The sequence below is a fragment of the Macaca fascicularis genome, chromosome X (assembly GCF_037993035.2).
Source record: "Macaca fascicularis isolate 582-1 chromosome X, T2T-MFA8v1.1".
NCBI classification, from domain to species: Eukaryota; Metazoa; Chordata; class Mammalia; order Primates; family Cercopithecidae; genus Macaca; species Macaca fascicularis.
In genome coordinates this window covers 124,905,820-124,922,807 of record NC_088395.1, presented here as the reverse complement: position 1 = coordinate 124,922,807, position 16,988 = coordinate 124,905,820, and the positions used below count along the sequence as shown (strand labels likewise).

Here is a 16,988-nt window from a genome sequence, read left to right as displayed (position 1 = left end):
CCCAGGGATACTATGCAACTCAATCTGCATCAATGAATGCAACCCATTTAAAATGTACACTGAATTTGAAAGGCTACTTTTTTTCCAAGTTGTTGTTCTCTTTTGCATGAAAAAATTAAGCCATTACAAATAAATATGCAAAAAGTAACTATGGTCTTATGGTATCCACAAATTATAGTTTATAGAAATTTCTCTAGAAGAAAAACACAACTTTGCTCTTAAAGATGAAAATTATCAGCCATGACATATACATTTAGTAAAAAATTAATGGTTGTAATAAAGCATCGCAAGTAATTTTCTAATCAGATCCCAACTGAATGTTTGTGATGCCTCCTGAAAGTATGTAAGAGAGAAATTACAGATTTAAATGATTTGATGCACATGCACGTACCCACCAAGGTACACATGCAAATACTCTCTGTCTCTCTCAGTCAATATACAGTAAATGATTGAAAAGCATGTTCATTTTAGGCATCCTAAAAATAATGTGGGTTACTTACTACATGGTCAAGTTTTTTGTAGTGACTGATGTTGGTTATAGAGATACACATATTTAACAACTTGGTGATGGACATCTGGTCCAATTATCATTCATACAAGACATGGTTTTGATGTTATAACTAATGTCTGTTTTAGGTATACTTCACTACAGGACATGCCTATTCACAGCATCCAGACCATCTGGGCATGTAATGCTCTGCTGCACATAAATATGGGCATACCCCCTCCCTTGGTGGCAAAAATACAAGGCAATACTATCCCCTCCCCGTCCCCCATGAAACTAGGGACACTGGATTGAAAGAAAGTGAGCAAGGTCTAAGGCTGTGATATAAGGCTTCCAGTCAACAGCAGGTGGACATGGCAAAATCACCACAGCGGGGGGGGGTGGGGGTGGGGGTGGTTTCAGACCAAGCCAAGAATGGGGCCACGTGGACTGAGGAGCAGGGACAGTAGAGCATCTGGGCTGGGATGCCCATCCAGGTTCCATAGAGACATATAGGAATCAAAAGGAGACTACAGATTTGGATATGCCAGATACATACAGACCAGAAGTGGCTGTGACAGAGAAACTAAGAGACATGCTGGGAAGCACACAGAGACGTAGACGTGGAGAAGTAGGAAGAAGGAAAGAGGGGCAGAGACAGGGTTTCAAAGGCAGAGACACAATTTGAGAGGCTGAGTCAGGAGGAAGCACAGATACTCAGAGACCCAACCATACCCCTTTTTGTGCTTTGCACCGAAGCATGCAGGCCAGCCAGTGGGATTCTGGTGGCCCAGCTGTATCACTGTCTCTCCTAGTATTTCAGTTACAGAGAGACTGCACCCTACTATGTAAAACCGTAAGGGGAAAGAGCGAGAAAGGCATTCTGAAAACCTCTTCTGAATTTCTCATTTTAAAGCTGAGGAAATGGAGACTCTGGAGGGGGAAGTGACTTGATGTTATAGAGCCCGCACTGTCAAAGCTAGGAGGGCTAGAACCCTAGCTCCACTCTCGTGTTTGTCTCCTGCATTGTTACCTCAAGTCGAAGAGCCCCTTAAATTGGGGAGTAAATCTTCTACTACCATCAAAAGGCACCAAGCAGGCCAGTAGCACTCTGTTTCGTTGTAATCTTTTCTGTTTTCATGGAACAAAACACTCAGGGATTGAAAGTGCAGGTAAAATGATGAAAATGATTCAAAGAGAAAAAGAATTCCAACCACTGCATTTTAAAAATGTCAGGATAATATATTTTTACCTCATCATAGAACTCTGGATTTTGATTGTGATGCGAGACAACAGCGTAAGCATTTGTGGTAAAAACAGACCCTGCAGGTTTTCCATAAATACACTGCAAAAGAAGGAAACAGAGTCACCACTCCAAATGCAGGTCTGTAAATGTGATGCCATGGAACCACATATAGTTAGAGGCATCTGTCAGTACACGGCCATGGCCAAGCCCACCTGGCAGTCACCATGAGCCTGTAAATTCCCAATCATTTACACCGTCACTCCAGACACCAAATCGGACACCATGTAACTTGGCTGTACGGATGCTTCTGAATTTCCAGCCATCAAAGAAACACAATCTCAAACTACTTGATAGTAAGGAGCTGAATAGGCCTAGTCATCTGGAAGGGAAACGCTTGTCTCAAACCAGGCCTGTAAAGCTTACTTCTCTTATGCTATTTGCATTTCTTAATATGAGAGGCTCCCCATCAACCAGTTGGCAACATTTGTTAAATGCTCTTTGTGCAGTGGGCAAGGTGAAGCATGTTTAAAAAGTCCTAGCAGACACATTCCTGGCCTAAAGGAATTAAATTGAATGTGTATTAAGCTACAGACAAGCTTGCTGTTCTCTCACATTTTTAAATGTGGCACTTTATGAGCCACATTTTAAAATATCACTGGCTTTCTGTTATACCAATAAAATAAATGTAAGGCTTTCTATGGTTCCATGGAAAGATCCAATTTCATTTCTAGTGGGAGTTTTTCACTTCTATAGGCCTAATAGGCTCAAGGATGAATATGGAGTCAGCATGCCAACGCACTAATTGCCTCACTCTGTTACTTTAGAGCGAGCAATCCAGGCCAGCCAAGAAATGAAATTGAAACTCCATATGAGTGAATATCCAACTCTTCTTAAATACGGTTATGAAGGCAATTTGCGAGAACTGCTGAGAAGTAACCTAAGAGTCATTGGGTCTACAAAAGGATACTGCAAGTAGGAAATACAGCAGTTGTTCCCATCTCCACTGAACAGAGAACCAGACAAAACATATAGAATTTGAGCCAGTGAATCCTTAATTTAAGTTTCTCTGTTAAAAAAAAAAAAAATCTCTTTTCAAAGGTGGGGGCTATTATTCAATTACTTAGTCAGGAGCATTCCAGCCTGTTTCCCTAGGTGGTTTGAGTGTAAGACCCGGCATCCATCTGTCTGATTTAGGCTCATGCAAGAGAAATGGGGAGCCAGATAAACACGTCTTGCTGGCTAGATGTTCTGACTTCTCTTTCAGGTCCCTGATTGATGGGTTACAGTTATAAAGAGTAAAAATATAAAGGCACTGTGGTGTGGCAGGTATTTAAGGATTGCTGTATCAGATAGACTGAGATTCTGCTTTTCATAGACCACAATCCAAGACTGGAGGCACTATTTGGCCAGTCATGGAGTAGAAGTCCTATCTCAGATCAAAGCAGTCATGCTGCGCTTCTGTCAGCTCAAAGCCTATTCAGGTTTCAAGGAGAAAGGAGTTTATAGTCCCTTGATGGTACCATTATAAACTATCAGGTCATAAGAAAACGACCTTGCAATTGGGCATTGAAGCAATTGCAAAATCAAAAAGGAGCAAAAGCCAAAACCTGGTATTTTTAAAGCTATATATGCTCCTACTGCATTAATATTTAAACTAAGCCTTATAGTTAATATGTAAGAGTAAAAAAGAAAGTATTACATTTGTCACTTTAGAACATTTTCTTTTTGATGTTGATACAATTAAACTTGGAGCATAAGACTACTGATTACCAAAATCTCCATCTCTACTGAAAACATACGCCTATCAATATCATAAACAAACCTTTAGAGCACTAGCGTCACTTTCATCTGAATCCCGGAATTCCACACAGACTGCAATGTTCCTTGCCTAAAATGATTAATCAGTCAAAATGAGTCACACAATTAGCAGATTATAAATAACATTTTATACTCCAAAAATGTATAGTTTACACGGTTACCTTGGCAAATGTTTTCTGGCTATCATATTTTAATTGCAAGGGATATACATACAGATGGTTTTTGTAAATAGTAAATGGATAACAATATTTTGTCATTTCTGGAACAAACTCTTCAACCTCCACAGTAATATTTTGACAATTCTTTTCAAAAGGCTTCAAGGGCACATATGAAGAAGTAATACAATCTATAGTAGGGAAAAAAAACAGGCAAAGATCATTCAGTTTAATAATCATTAACACATTCCTGCATGTATAAAAATATACATGAGTTGTATTCTCAAAGAGCGATTTAAAAAATATAACTCTTAGTAAATGACCAAAAAATCACACGACAACTTTAAGAACCCAAAAGGACAAGATTGAGTAGTCTGATGCTGATTTTAGTGGAACCCTTCATACCAGACGTGGAGTGCTATTTCGTTCTCAATGTCGAGTGATTTGCCAAATATAACACATCATAATTTTGACAAATTTAAACTCTGCAAAGAAATCCATTTCATTTTCCCTCCTGTGGCAGCAATTTAGCTTTCACTGCAAATTTTTATTGGTATCAGGGAAATAACGGTAAATTTATGCTTCCAATTAATTCATGGCAAGTCACTTTTAAAAAGTTAACTTGGTGCAGGTGCAAATTTTCACCTAAGAAATAATGGAGGCCTTTTGAAACTACAGATCTTACGATGTGTTACCAATGATAAACTCAATACTCCTGACCGTGAAAAAATACTAAGCCTCAGAGAAGTTTAGCAGCATGTGTTATTGAAATTGTCACTGTAGTAAAGGTTATTCATATACTTAAGGGGCTCTAACACTGCTGGTCGTTACTGCGGAGCAGTAATGATGAAGAAGGAAGTCCCAGGGAGAGTTGGACCTGAGGATGCTGTATTTTTTGTTGGATTTGCTTTTCTGATTATTACAGTGATACATGCCTATAACAGAGCACCTGGAAGTAGAGAGTAAAGGTAGACAGGGACAGTTGCTCATTCCATTTCCCAGAGATAACTACTGTTGAGACTTTGGCATGTTTTCTTTTAGTCTTCTTTCTATGCATATTTTATATAGTAATATGAAAATCCTACTCTATGTATAGATCTTTATCCTAATTTTTTGACATTTATCTGATATCTCATTCCATGAGCTCTTTGTAAACACTGCTTTTAATGGCTGCAACAAAGTTTCATGGTATCAGTGTGGCGTCATTATCTTAACCACACTGACAGTGTTGGATTCTGATTGATTCCAATTTTCCTCCAATATAAGTAACACTGCAAAGAACATCTTTATGGATCCATTTCTGCCTAGATTTCAATTACTTCTTTAGGAAAAATATAATCCATTGTACTCTTAGATGTTTTAAAATATAAAGTGGATGCCACACCTCTGTTTACTATCCTTTACTGACTTCTCACTGCATTTAGGATAAAATTCAATTTTTTAAGGCATTACCACAGTCAATACAATTCCTTACGTGACCTGATGCTTCCTATTTTATCTCCTATCTCCATTGTTCCTATCACATACTACACTAGAGCTATACTAGATTCCCTTCTGTTCATGCAAACCCAGCTTGGTCTCACCTCAAGGTATTTACAACGTATGTGATGCCCTCAGTCTGCAAATGTACAGTCCCAATCACCACATGCTGGCACTCTTTCTCCCTCTTCAGTTCCTGAGCTTAACAGAGGTGTTCCCTGGCTACCCTTTTTACAGCTGCCCTTGTGATATGGTTAGGCTTTGTGTCTTCACCCAAATCTCATCATCAATTGTAATCCCCAGGTGTTGAGGGAGAGACCTGGTGGGAGGTGACTGTACCATGGGGTGGTTTCCCCCATGCTGTTCTTGTGATAGTAAGTTCTCATGAGATCTGATGGTTTTATAAGTGTTTGGAAGTTCCTCCTTCATTCAATATTTATCTCACCTGCCACCACAAAAGACGTGCCTGCTTCTCCTGCTACCATGATTGTAAGTTTCCTGAGGCCTCCCCAGCCATACAGAACTGTGAGTCAATTAAACCTCTTTCCTTTATAAATTACCCAGTCTTGGGTAGTATCTTTTTTTGAGACGGAGTCTCGCTCTGTCGCCCAGGCTGGAGTGCAGTGGCTGGACCTCGGCTCACTGCAAGCTCCGCCTCCCGGGTTTACGCCATCCTCCTGCCTCAGCCTCCTGAGTAGCTGGGACTACAGGCGCCTGCCACCTCACCCGGCTAGGTTTTTGTTTTTTTTGTTTTTGTTTTTGTTTTTTTTTGTATTTTTTAGTAGACACGGGGTTTCACCGTGTTAGCCAGGATGGTCTCGATCTCCTGACCTCGTGATCCGCCCGTCTCGGCCTCCCAAAGTGCTGGGATTACAAGCGTGAGCCACCGCGCCCAGCCTGGGTAGTATCTTTATAGCAGTGTGAAAAACAGACTAATACAACTTGTTTTCTTGTATACTATCTGTCACTCCTTCTAGACTTTAAACTCCCTAAGTTTAAAGCACCTAGCTGGTAGTCAATAAATGTTTACTCAATAGTTATTCAGTGAATCAATGCATAAATACACTCTCAAAATTGGAATGCCCTACTTATGAACATCTATGGATATCTATTACCAAACTGTACTCCTCCTCATGATAGGTGATAACACCTGACCAAACCTAGCCAGCATTAGGTAGCTTCACTCTAAACATTTTAATAGATTTGATGGATGAGCAAAAGCATATTGTTTAATTTGCCTTACTGGCATTGTTATTACTAAGATTGAATATTTTTCCCATATTTACTAGCTACTTCATTTTATCTCTTGCAAATTGTGTTTTGTGTCTTCTATTTTTCTCCGGGCATCCTGGATTCTTGCCCTCAGACAAGAAAAGAAATCCTCCTTTTTCATCTCTTAGTTGATGACAGAAGTAAAAGTTACCCAAGGCAAAAGGCAACAGAACCTGACTGGGACACACTCACAACTTCATATATATGAAACAGCATCTGATAAAAATCAACTCAATTCACTTCCTAATCTATAACTATTCATCATGCATACTGGGTTGAAAAGCATCCCCACCCCCACTCAAAATTCATATCCACCCGGAACCTCAGAATGTGACTTTATTTAGAAATGGGATATTTGTAGATGCAATTAGTTAAGATGAGGTCATACGAGATTAGATGGGCCTTAAATCCAATGACTGGTGTCCTTATAAGAAGGTCATGCGACGACAGAGGAGCAGTTGGAGTGACGTGGCCACAAACCAACTGATGCGAAGGTTAGCCGGGAGTTACTGGAAGGTAGGAAGAGGCAAGGAATGGCTCTTCCCTAGAGCATTCAGAGAGAGCATGGCCCTGCGAACACCTTCATTTTGGACTTTTAGCCTCTGGAACTGTGAGAGAATAAATGTTTGTTGTCTTAAGCCACCCAATTTGTAATAATATTTTGTGTTATGGCAACCCTGGGAAACTCATATGCCATGTAAACCTCAAGAAAAATATTGAAAGGATAACAACCTGACAGTCAAACATTATGCTTAAGGTTTATTTGCAATACGTTCTTACTTGATAAATCCACAGGAACGCATTCTACTGTGATGTTTAGCTGCCCAGGTATAATCTGCAGTTTGGTCTTTTCTGGCCTGGGTATAAAATAATAATATTTTAGAGTTAAAATTATGATTACTGAATGCACTGGTTACCCCTCCATCCAAACTTACAATTTTAAGCATTCTGCTTTTCCCATATATGACTCACATTCATCATTTAAAAGAACTGAGGATTCATCTATTATATTTATTTATTGCAGAAACACCAAACACTTACTTCTTATATTCTGAGAGCAACTTGAGAATGTCTTCACTTGAAAGCTTGCTACTGTCTTGTTTATACAGAGGAGAAAATCTCCCATCCAGATCGAGAGAGCCTTGAGTATCTTTGAAAATGGGTCTAAAACAGCAACAGAAGCATTTTTAAAAAAAGATATTCCATGTTGATAAATTAAGATAAAATTAGCAATGGTCGGAATGTGAAATGGTGAAACCACTTTGGAAACGGTTTGGCGGTTTCTCGTTAAGTTAATCACCCATCACTCTACAATCCTGCAATTCCACTCCTAGGCATATTTCCACATGGTACATGAAGGTTCTTAATTTGTGCAGCAGCAATTTAACAAAAATTTATATAAATACATGTTCACAGACGATTTATTTGCTATAGCTCCAAACTAGTAATAATCCAGATATTTATCAAAAAGTGAATGGGTAAGCAAACTGTTGTATATTCACACAAGGAGATGCTGCTCGAAACGAACTACTGATTCACACAACAATATGGATGAATCTCAAGAACACTGAGTACAAGAAAGCAAACATCGGAGGACATGCTGCATTATTCCATTTATATGAAGGTGCAGAAGAGATTAAAAAAGTCATCTGTAGTGAAAATCAGATCCGTGGTTGCCTGGGACAGGGATAAGATGGTTGAATAGACAAGGGACATGAGGAAATTTTCTGGGGTAATAGACATGCTCCATATCTGGTTGGGGTGATAGTTACATAACTGTATACATTCGTGAAAATTCATGAGGCTAGACATTTAAAATATGTAAATTTTATCAAAGGTGAAGTATATTTCCATAAAGTTCTTAAAAAGCATAAGGATAAATTTATATGGGGCGATTACAATATAGAGCCAGTTCTGTGTATCCATGGGCTCTGCATTTGTGGATTCAAAAAACCATGGATAAAATTATTTGGAAAAAAGAACTGTGTCTATACTGAACACAAATAGATTTTTCTTGTCATTATTCACTAAACAGTATAGTATAACAACTATTTATATAGCATTTACATTGCATTAGTAATCTACAGATGATTTAAAGTACATGGGAGGATGTGAGTAGGTTACATGCAGATACTACGCCATTTTATAGCAGAGACTTCAGCATTTGAAGATCTTGGTATCTGTGGGAGATCCTGGAACCAATGCCCCACGGATACTGAGGGATGACTATATATGTATAGTTTCTCATATGAACTTGATTATTCCCTTCCCCTCCTCTTCTCCCATTTTTAAGCAACTGTTCTACTGCTAAAATGGAAAACAATATACACGCACCCAACACACTGGAAGCAGCTATAGCCTGAAACATATTTCCCCCCTGGCAGTACCTCTGAAGATGTGGTTATAGGCATTAATTAACCCCACTGTTCCTACTTCATATATATATATACACACACACATACTTCATACATATATACTTTATACACACACACATATATGAACACACACTTTAAGTTCTGGAATACACGTGCAGAACGTGCAGATTTGTTACCCAGGTATACACGTGCCATGCTGGTTTGCTGCACCCATCAACCCATCATCTACATTAGGTATTTCTCTTAATGTTATCCCTCCCCAAGCCCCCCACCCACCAACAGGCCCCAGTGTGTGATGTTCCCTTCCCCATGTCCATATGTTCTCATTGTTCAACTCCCACCTATGAGTGAGAACATGTGGTGTTTGGTTTTCTGTTCTTGTGCTAGTGTGCTGAGAATGAAGGTTTCTAGCTTCATCCATGTCCCTGCACAGGACATGAACTCATCCTTTTTTATGGCTGCATAGTATTCCATGGTGTATATGTGCCACACTTTCTTTTTCCAGTTATCATTGATGGGCATCTGGTTTGGTCCCAAGTCTTTGCTATTATGAACAGTGCCACAATAAACATACATGTGCATGTGTCTTCAGAGTAGAATGATTTATAATCCTTTGGGTATATAACCAGTAATGGGATGGCTGGGTCAAATGGTGTTTCCGGTTCTAGATCCTTGAGGAATCGCCACACTGTCTTCCACAATGGTTGAACTAATTTACACTCCCACCAACAGTGTAAAAGCATTCCTATTTCTCCACATTCTCTCCAGCATTTGTTGTTTCCTGACTTTTTAATGATCACCATTCTAACTAACATGAGATGGTATCTCATTGTGGTTTTGATTTGCATTTCTCTAATGACCAGTGATGATGAGCTTTTTTTTCCTACGTTTGTTGGCCACATAAATGTCTTCTTTTGAGAAGTGTCTGTTCATATCCTTTGCTAAGCCTCCTTTATTTCTAGTAAACAGGGGTTTATCGTATATCTTTTAAACATCCAGCCCAGCCTTTTGAGTAAGTTTTTACTACTGCTGAGAACCAAAACAATTCAGGAGGAAAAAAATACCTTAATTCCTCATCAGAACTGGAAATCAAAGCTTCTAACTTTGAAGACTTCAAAATTATTTTTTCTACTGGTAAAACGGCATCAAGCAGCTACTGGTATGGCCCAAAGAGGGACCGTATGCCACAGTGGTCTAGAGATGACTGTGAAGGCAGGTGCCCTGGGTTCTGATCCATGTTCTGCCACATGCTGTGTGAACTTGGAAAATAATTTATATTTTTGTCTTTCTGCTTCACTTCTGGGCCTCAATTTCCTCATCTTCAAAGACAGGGATAACAGTACCCACCTTTTAAGACAATAGACATGAAGCACGTAGATAAGTGCCTTGAACAGAGTTAGCACTTGGTAAATATATATATATTTTTTTTCCCTGAGACGGAGTCTTGCTGTCGCCCAGGCTGAAGTACAGTGCTGTGATCTTGGCTCACTGCAACCTCCACCCCTCGCGTTCAAGCAAGTCTCCTGTCTCAGCCTCCCAAGTAGCTGGGATTACAGGCGCCTGCCACCACGCCCGGCTAATTTTTGTATTTTCAGTAGAGACAGGGTTTCACCATGTTGGCCAGGCTGGTCTTGAACTCCTGACCTTGTGATCCACCTGCCTCGGCCTCCCAAAGTGCTGGGATTACAGGTGTGAGCCACTGTGCCCGGCCAATAACTATTAACAATAATAATAGCAGCAGCAGCAATGGACTTTTCAGGCTGGAGCTTTAAAAATATGCTGATATTTACAAGCCATACCTCACCTTCTATAATGCCTACATACACCAACCTCTGCTACTCTTTGCGATTCACCTATCCCTAGTTATCGTTGTTTTTTTACCAGTCTGCAACACAAGGACAATAGTGATCTTTCATCTACCATCATACAATACATTTTGAGACCTTGTCCAAAATGAAATGATTATGAATAGTGACAAATAAAAGAGTTAATTAACTTAGAATCTCCTACCCTTATGCTACTCCCTAGTACCCACTGAACATAATTGATTGAATTATTCAGAACACGGTGCCCTTTCCGCAGAAGCCCTGGTGAGCTGTACAGGCTGTACCACAAACAAGTCAGTGAAACTGTACTTGAAAAAGGGGGATAAACAAGAAACCTGTTTTAAGTCATCCCTGCATGCATTTACAAACTTTGGATAAAATAATGTAACCTACCATCAGGTATGAAATATAGTTAACACATGCTGGCAGAATTTGTCATCAGGAAGAAAATCTATTAATTACACACTCACATTTAATGACTTCATTATTTGCCTCTGAATTTTCAGTATGTTTTCCAGAAATATTCTACGATAGATTTTCAAAGCATAAACCCAACCAACTCTGAAACAGGGGGCATACTGCACATAACCCTCTGTAATTTCTGCTTTTCTGAAAAAAAAAATTCCATTACTACCAAATAAACTCTGCTTTTAAATGCAGTAAAATTAAGTGGTGTCAGTCAGAACAGTAACCAAAGCCAAAGAAAACTTCCCTAAAGCAAGACATATGGAAAAAAAAAAAGAGAGACGGTGTTTGATGCACAGCAAAGTTTAAGAGAAAGCATTCTTGGCTGGGCACAGTAGCTCAGGCCTGTAATCCCAGCACTTTGGGAGGCCGAGGCGGGTGGATCACCTGAGGTCAGGAGTTCGAGACCAGCCTGATTAATATGGTGAAACCCCATCTCTACTAAAAATACAAAAATTAGTTGGGTATGGTGGTACATGCCTATAATCCCAGCTACTTGGGAGGCTGAGGCAGGAGAATCGCTTGAACCTGGGAGGCGGAGGTTGTGGTGAGCCAAGATTGCACCATTACACTCCAGCCTAGGCAACAAGAGTGAAACTTGTTGTCTCAAAAACAACAACAAAAATAGTAATTATTACATCCCAAGTGTCCCAAGATACAACTGGCCTGCCAGAAACACACTGTTGAATGCTGGTTAAGTATAACAGCCCTTAACTTCACATATGAACGTGAGTGAGCGGGTCAGGATTATATTTGTACAAACCTGGCAGCCCAAGCGAAGGGCATTCTGTATTGTCCAAGGCGGCTACACACTTGTTTAGCTGTCCTGTGCACCTTCTGGGCCGTCTAAGGTCAGAAACAAGAAGATAGGCTTGTATTTGTTCAAACTGCCATGGACCCACCCAGAATAATAATTTCCCCAACTTACCGTTATAAAACATCAAAAATCTCGGGGAGAAAAAAAAAAAAAAAAAAAAAAAAAAAAAAACATAGAAATAGCCACAAGCAGAACACCATGCATCAGCCAGCCATTTTTCAAGTCCAAAGTATTTCATAAAGGCTTTGGATTTTCTCATTAACAGAGCTTCTGTCATTTACAGCAGAAGACAGACAAAATAGATATAGGGCACACTTTGCACCAAAGACCTCTACTGGAAAAATGTTCACTGGTTTTAACATGTACTTTATTTCACATAGCAGGCAAATGCTCATCATTCTTGGGAGAAGTTTCTTATGGATACAGCTGCCCTTTCTACTCCCAAGATAAGGAGCAAGTCACCAGGAGTCAATGCAATTAGTCTAAGTGTGGGCAGGAGCTGCTGTTTGCACAGGCACGGAGAGATGACAAGGAGACAAACTGCCTATAGAGTCTAAACAGACCTCGAAATGCTGGCTGGATGCTTATCCCTAGGGATACAGAGTGCTGGAGGCTTTTATCTATATTGTTGAGACATTTTTCCTCCACAAATTAGTCCCATCACATCAGCAACTTCCACTTAATAAACAGTATTTGGGTACACAACGAAATGCCATGTACAACAGACTGATGTTTCATAAATACACAGTGGCTGGAGTGCTACTAATGAACTCAACCATGAACCGTTCCCTCCTGGGGTCTCAGTTTTCCCATTTATAAAAGGAGAGGATGAGATTAGAGCAGTGATTTCCAAACATTTGAATTTCACAATTTTCTAGAAATGTGGATGACAATATAGGGTTGCCAACTTTTAATATTGCCACTTAAGGACATTCAACAAAACAATTTTTTAAATCCCTGCCATTTAATATGCCAACATTTCATGAAAGGAAGATATGCATAACCTTTAAAAAGCAGGAAGGGCAAAGATCTCAGAATAAAGGGCAGCCCTCCGAATTAAACACATTTAGCTTCATGAAATGTTCACTGTCTTTCCTTTCCCGTTTCATCACAGACAGGAGTAAATCTGGGTATGAACTGACATTTGGGAACTATAGGACTGGATCATCTTTAATCTCCCAGCTCTGACATTCATTCTAGGGCTTTATGTAGGGCTGTAAGGAAAAGAACGGCTACTGTCAAGGACATGGTGTCAATTAGCAGATGTTGCCTAAAAGCTTTTGGCTCTTATTTTGATAATCAAGCAGAAATCAGATTATCACATTAAAAGAACATCAATGACAATAGGAAAATATGCCATGTTCAAGTTTTAGCATACATACACAGTATACAATGTTTTCAGAATATATAGCATGCTCAAAGCAATAGCATTTAAAATATCAGTAAAAGGCAAATTTTACATTAAGGTGAAATGTCGATCAACAATCTTTATAAATTACCTTTACTGGATCAGAATTTTTGATGTAGGGTTCTGCACAGTGTGTAATGTTTCCCTGCAGCACCTTTTCAATTCTTGCAACTAGAAAAATTTCAGGATGTGGATTCGTCACTGAGAAAATTCCCTGGGAAAAAAGTACTTCCGTTAGACTTTCTTACGTAACCTTGTACATATGGTTGTTTATGGTTAATGATTTTTAGTAAAGAATGTTCATATTCAACAAAGGATCGTGTCCAGGACCCTAGAAATAGATAGAATCTCCTTTCACACAGTTTTCAAAGCTTCCAACGTTCTTTTCAAAATGGATTTTATATCTTGTCACCAACCTCACATCTGTTAGCCTCCGTAGTGCAGGTGTCACTGCTGCTGCTTTGCCTCTTTGGTTTGGTTGTGTATGCAAAGTGAGTTCTTTGACCTAATTTAATACAATGTACATTGTTTGGCTTAATTGATGTGTGTTAAAATAGTGTACATTTCTCAAGTGGAACTAGATATATGTTTTTAAATGCAGCTGCATGTAACTCAAGAGCAATTAATAGTTAACTAATATTTATTTCCACTAAGAAGGAAACAGAAACTTTATTGCTCTAATATGGAAAAGCTAAATTATCCTCTAGAGGACATTCCTTTGTTGCAGTTCAAGAGCTCTTGTGCTTCCAATGCAAAGGTAGGAGACAGAGAATCCAAAACTCATTTTGTCCCCATACACTTTATTTAAACGTACTAATGCAGATGCAACCAAAGTTACATTTTTCTTTGAATGCATGTGGAACAGGAACACCTCCTGTCCAGTTTGACTCCTTCCAAACATAATATCCTCTACATAGCATGTTAGTTGGTTATGCCTGTTGTTTAAAGGGGCATCACTAATGAATTCAAGCGAAAAAATCTATCACTGAGTCTCTACTAAAATTTCGTTTTTTCCTTGGTATATTACCAACTTTGTTAATATAGTGATTTCCAGTTTCCAATGCATTTCAGACACATTATCTCCTTTGTACCAGACAGAACCCTTGAAGCTAGACAGGGCAGAATAGAAAATTGAGTGTAAAAGGCTAATAATTCCCCTCAAGTCAAACAGCTTAGAAGGGTCCCAAGTAATGGCTGACTCAGCTTTGAATTCCCAAGCAGCAAGCACGGAACAAAGTGGTTCAAATTTGCTTGAGAAAATGAACAAAGTGGTTCAAAATTGCTTGTCAAATTTCTTGGGTTCTGGCTCCAACATTTATGGGTTTAAGCAAGTCACATTCTAAGTCCCAGGTTTCTCATCTGTGAAATAGCATGATAGTAGTGACTTCATACATCTCTTGTATGGCTTAAATGAAGTAATGCACATCAGGTACCTTGTTATTACCCAGGTGGCCCACCAAAGCATCCCAAGGTCACAGAACCTGGCTTCTAGTACTGCCGGGAACATGCTGTTTGAGCTGTGAGGCTGACCGCGCTGGCAGACTGCCCGAGCTTTCCCTGCAGAAGGTATGCTGAGCAGTACGCCTTGAGTGCGGTGTTACGCTCACTGCCACATAACCATGCTAGATGGTTTTCATGCTTTATCTCATTCAGTCTTCATAAAAACCTTGAAATGTAGGCACTACTATATACACATTCTATAGATTAAGAAATGGAGATTCAGAAAGGTTTGTGCAGTGAGTAAGTGGGTGAAGAAGACTGCAGTCCAGGCTTCCAGATTATACAGCCTATGCTATATTCTCTCTCAGCCCTGAGGTCCATACACCCAACATCTCATATGATGAGGCCAGATTAGAACAGTAATACTGCTGGGTGTGGTGGTTCATGCCTGTAATCCCAGCACTTTGGGAGGCTGAGGCAGGAGGACTGCTTGAGCCCAGGAGTTTGAGAACAGTAATACTGATTATTGCTATAGCTAACATTTACTGAGCACCTATGGCTTCCCATTCCCAGTACTCTAGGCATTTCCTACTGATGCCAGCAATGAGTACTATAATTTTAAGGTAGTTGATAATTGATAAAAGCTTGCTGTTTTCACTTGCTTGAGATCACTGTTACTGCTACTACTCCTAGCTACTACGTTGCACTGACCAAACCCAGTGTGCCCATCACAGTGCTGAGTGTTTTCTTAGAACCACGCACCTTGTTTGTGCCTCCCCACAGCCCTTGGACACAGGTATGGTCACCACCTCTACTTGTAGATGAGGATGCTGAGGCACAGAGATGTCCATTTTCTAACTGCCCAGGGATTCCAATGATGGGGGACACTCTTTGGGGTTGTTTTACCTTTTGTCCCATCAGCTTCTGGTCCTCTCCCTGTCCCCAGAATGCAAAAGGTGGCCAGAGAGAGCCCAGAAATCCCACGTGGGCTGGAGGTCTGGCCGTTTAGGACAAGGTCTATGGCCCAGTCCTTGTTTCCCACCAAGGGGCATGAATATGCCTCCCCACCCCAGGGCGATTCTTATCCACTTTGCCGGCCCCTCCAGCTAGAGAATGGGTCAGGTCCTCTACCCCAGCCACCAGCACTTACAAAGCTCCCAGGGTGTGGCAGGGCGTGTGCTATGTGTTCTATATTTCAGCACTTAATTACATTCATCTACTATTCTTGATCAAATTATTTCAAACAGACCTAAATTCAAATCCTACTGTCACCACTACTAGCTGTGTAATGGTGAGCAGCTTACTTAACCTCCCTGAGCTTCAGTTTCCCCATCTGTCAAACAGTAGTGATTATATCATTTCATAAACTATTATGATTACACGAGACACTGATGGAATAATGTTGGCACACAGGAGATCTTTTTCAAATGTTGATTTTCTTCCTGTCCCAAATTACAAACTGGATGACATCTGAAATCATAATTTAAACTTCCTGCATTGAACATACAGCTGAGTGGTACACACTGAAGTAATATGGGAAATACACATTGGCTTGAAATGACTCATTTGATATTGTGCAGGAAATTTTAAACATAAAATTCAATAGCAGGTTCTCAAATATTTACAACACTTTACTTGCTCAATCCCTTTCAGAAGCATCCACCATCATTGTGGAATGTTCACAGAGGTGACAACTACAGTCTCAGTAACAAGCTAAGGGGCTATCAGGGAATAAGGGACAACTTGAGGACAAGCCACCAGAAATCCACAGCCCCAAAAAGACAGTGACAGTCCATGTAAAGAAGTCTTCCCCAATGTTTGATCATCTATATAAATCAGCATAATCTTTGACCCTAAAAATCCCAATGCTTGGAATTTATTCTAAGGAGATAATTCAACAAGTGAGCTAAGATGTGTGCACAAGAGATTCAATGCAGCATTATTTCTGACAGCAAATAATTAGAAATGTCTTAAGTAGCTAAATCAATGAAATGTCATGTTAGCCTTTAATATAAACATGACTGATCTATAGATATTGATGTAGGATGATGAACATATTAAAAGAATACAGTAGGTATAAAACAGCATGAATATAATTTTATAAGCATATACATAATGTGTATGTATTTCTATATACACAACAGAGATGTCTGAAAAGATGTTTACCAAAATGTTAATAGGTATTGTCTTTTGGTGGCGAATT

At 39.7% G+C, this 16,988-nt stretch overlaps 1 protein-coding gene across 4 annotated transcripts in view; it reads right to left on the bottom strand.

The window, feature by feature from the left end:
* The window catches only part of DOCK11 (dedicator of cytokinesis 11), a 190,581-nt gene that overhangs the window by 93,037 nt on the left and 80,556 nt on the right, over nt 1–16,988 (bottom strand). For all 4 annotated transcript variants that reach the window (XM_005594441.5, XM_005594442.5, XM_074029891.1 and 1 more), the window contains 7 exons: nt 13,437–13,559; nt 11,884–11,966; nt 7,496–7,618; nt 7,235–7,311; nt 3,710–3,894; nt 3,553–3,618; nt 1,737–1,829 (listed from right to left, as the gene is read on the bottom strand). In XM_005594441.5, coding sequence (XP_005594498.3) covers nt 1,737–1,829; nt 3,553–3,618; nt 3,710–3,894; nt 7,235–7,311; nt 7,496–7,618; nt 11,884–11,966; nt 13,437–13,559 — 750 coding nt within the window. The remainder of the gene's footprint in view (nt 1–1,736; nt 1,830–3,552; nt 3,619–3,709; nt 3,895–7,234; nt 7,312–7,495; nt 7,619–11,883; nt 11,967–13,436; nt 13,560–16,988) is intronic.